We start from the raw sequence: 1795 nt of genomic DNA, 5'->3' as shown, positions 1-1795 counted from the left end.
GATAATTTACCCAGACAAAAAAATACACCAAATTATTTTACAGGTTAGCTTGAATTAAAAGTGTTAATTTCTGTTCATGTTAGTAACTAAAAAAGAAAGAAAAGGGCTATGATTATAAAACCATACTTGAATTTATGAGATATAGTATACATTAATTTACTCACGACAAGGATAGTTCTCCAGAAGAAAACAGCAACTGAAGCAATTCCCAAGAAGGCAGCAATAAGTACAGTTTTCCATGGCAGTCCATAAAAATCAGGCCCAGGCTGAACATCATCAGGCAATGTAGAAAGTAGCTGAAAAGGGCATGTTAGAAATAATGAGAAACCTTAAAGAAACTTAACATAAAGCAGTCACAAAGACTCATCCATAGAAACTGTAAAACAACTCTGTCATATACCTATCCCCTCAAAAATCTTCCATAGCTCTCACTGCTTCAAGAAAAATAGGACACTGTGAGTCTTACACTCATCACTTAGCTTGTAGTGTTTCGAAGTATTATGAGTCTAAATGTCTTTAGGCTGAGCATGTATTTCTAGTTTGCAATAGGCCCTGATACAATATGTTATCTAAAACATGGCTAGAATCTCTCTGGATCATACTTTTCTCTTGAATAAATTGGTTTTCGTTGCTTAAGAACACACATAAGACAAAAAACATTAGATATACAAGTGATCAACTTTTCATGGCTAAAAATAAAACCAATATTATGATAATGAATACCACAAAAAATGTGCTATTCCTATTAGATTTACAATCTTAAATCACCTCTTACATAAACAAACAACAAATGCTGAGTAAATTATGATAGCTCCTGATAACTGATCTACATAAACTGCTTTGAATTTAGTGCCTTAATTCTAAATGTTTCCTTGAAGACAGTGCATTAAACACCTGTCTGCTGTATGATGTTTTCACCGCCTTCTACAAGTACACTATCATACTGACCCCATCCCCCAACAGAGCCGGGGGTTATAGTAAAAAGACCTGTAGTCTGTGTTTTGATCATCACTGTACACCAGAACATAAAGTGCTGTCATTTCGTTAAGTACTGAATTAAAACAAAAAAAGTGATGAAACCTCAAACACATTTCCACCTGACTCCTTAAACAGCATAAAACATCTTGCCTTCCTTGGATCTGACACTCCATTTCTCCTTTGCATAGACAATCAGTGCACCCACTCTGCTTAGAATTCACCCACCCACCTGCCAAAGGTGGGGTACCTTCCTGGGAATGGGGACCATAACCTCCAGCAGCTTGGCTATGAAGGCTGCGTAAGCACCAACAGGGGTCCCAGAAGTTCCTGATCCCCCGGGGTAGGGGGGATAGAAGATACAGTGGGAGGTAATGAGTCCATTGTGTAGAACAGCTGAACACAAGTGACACTTCCCTGCGGAATGGCACTGGGACCCTGTGTTTCAGAGCTTCCTTCTTAGGAAAGGCCCCAGTTCAGGGGGCGGACACTGGGATTGAACTTCGCCTTCCACAGCTGCCGGCACTTTTGCTTTAGGCCTCCTATAAAACACGTCATCAGCCACTGCCCCCTGGCACAGTCAGCGCACCTAAGGAGCCGGCCCATGGGGGCGGGGCTAGAGTGGACGGAACCAACTGTTGGGGGGGGTAAAGAGCAAATAGAGCTGGAGCGGAAGAATCCAAGTAAAGAGAGGCAGGGGTGACTGGCGCTTCCGCCAGGAACTGGCAATTTAAAAAGCCCACAGCAAGGAGACCAGGGAGCTACCCAGGGGAGGATCGTGGGTAAATGGAGAAAGGCAGGCCTCTCATGCCAGCCCGGA

The 1795-nt window shown here is 42.3% G+C and overlaps 1 protein-coding gene across 1 annotated transcript in view; it reads right to left on the bottom strand.

Annotated features, from left to right (window-relative positions):
* LOC108298710 (transport and Golgi organization protein 1 homolog) overlaps positions 1–1359 on the bottom strand; it is a 10365-nt gene extending 9006 nt beyond the window's left edge. The window contains 3 exon segments of the mRNA XM_017521307.2: positions 165–296; positions 1250–1281; positions 1284–1359. Of these exon segments, the coding sequence (XP_017376796.2) occupies positions 165–296; positions 1250–1281; positions 1284–1359 (240 nt within the window).
* Positions 1360–1795: the final 436 nt, after the last annotated feature.

Source organism: Cebus imitator, unplaced genomic scaffold (assembly GCF_001604975.1).
Source record: "Cebus imitator isolate Cc_AM_T3 unplaced genomic scaffold, Cebus_imitator-1.0 Scaffold1052, whole genome shotgun sequence".
Taxonomy (NCBI): Eukaryota; Metazoa; Chordata; class Mammalia; order Primates; family Cebidae; genus Cebus; species Cebus imitator.
Note: the sequence above shows the minus strand (reverse complement) of the source record. Positions and strands in the feature narration are given on the sequence as shown.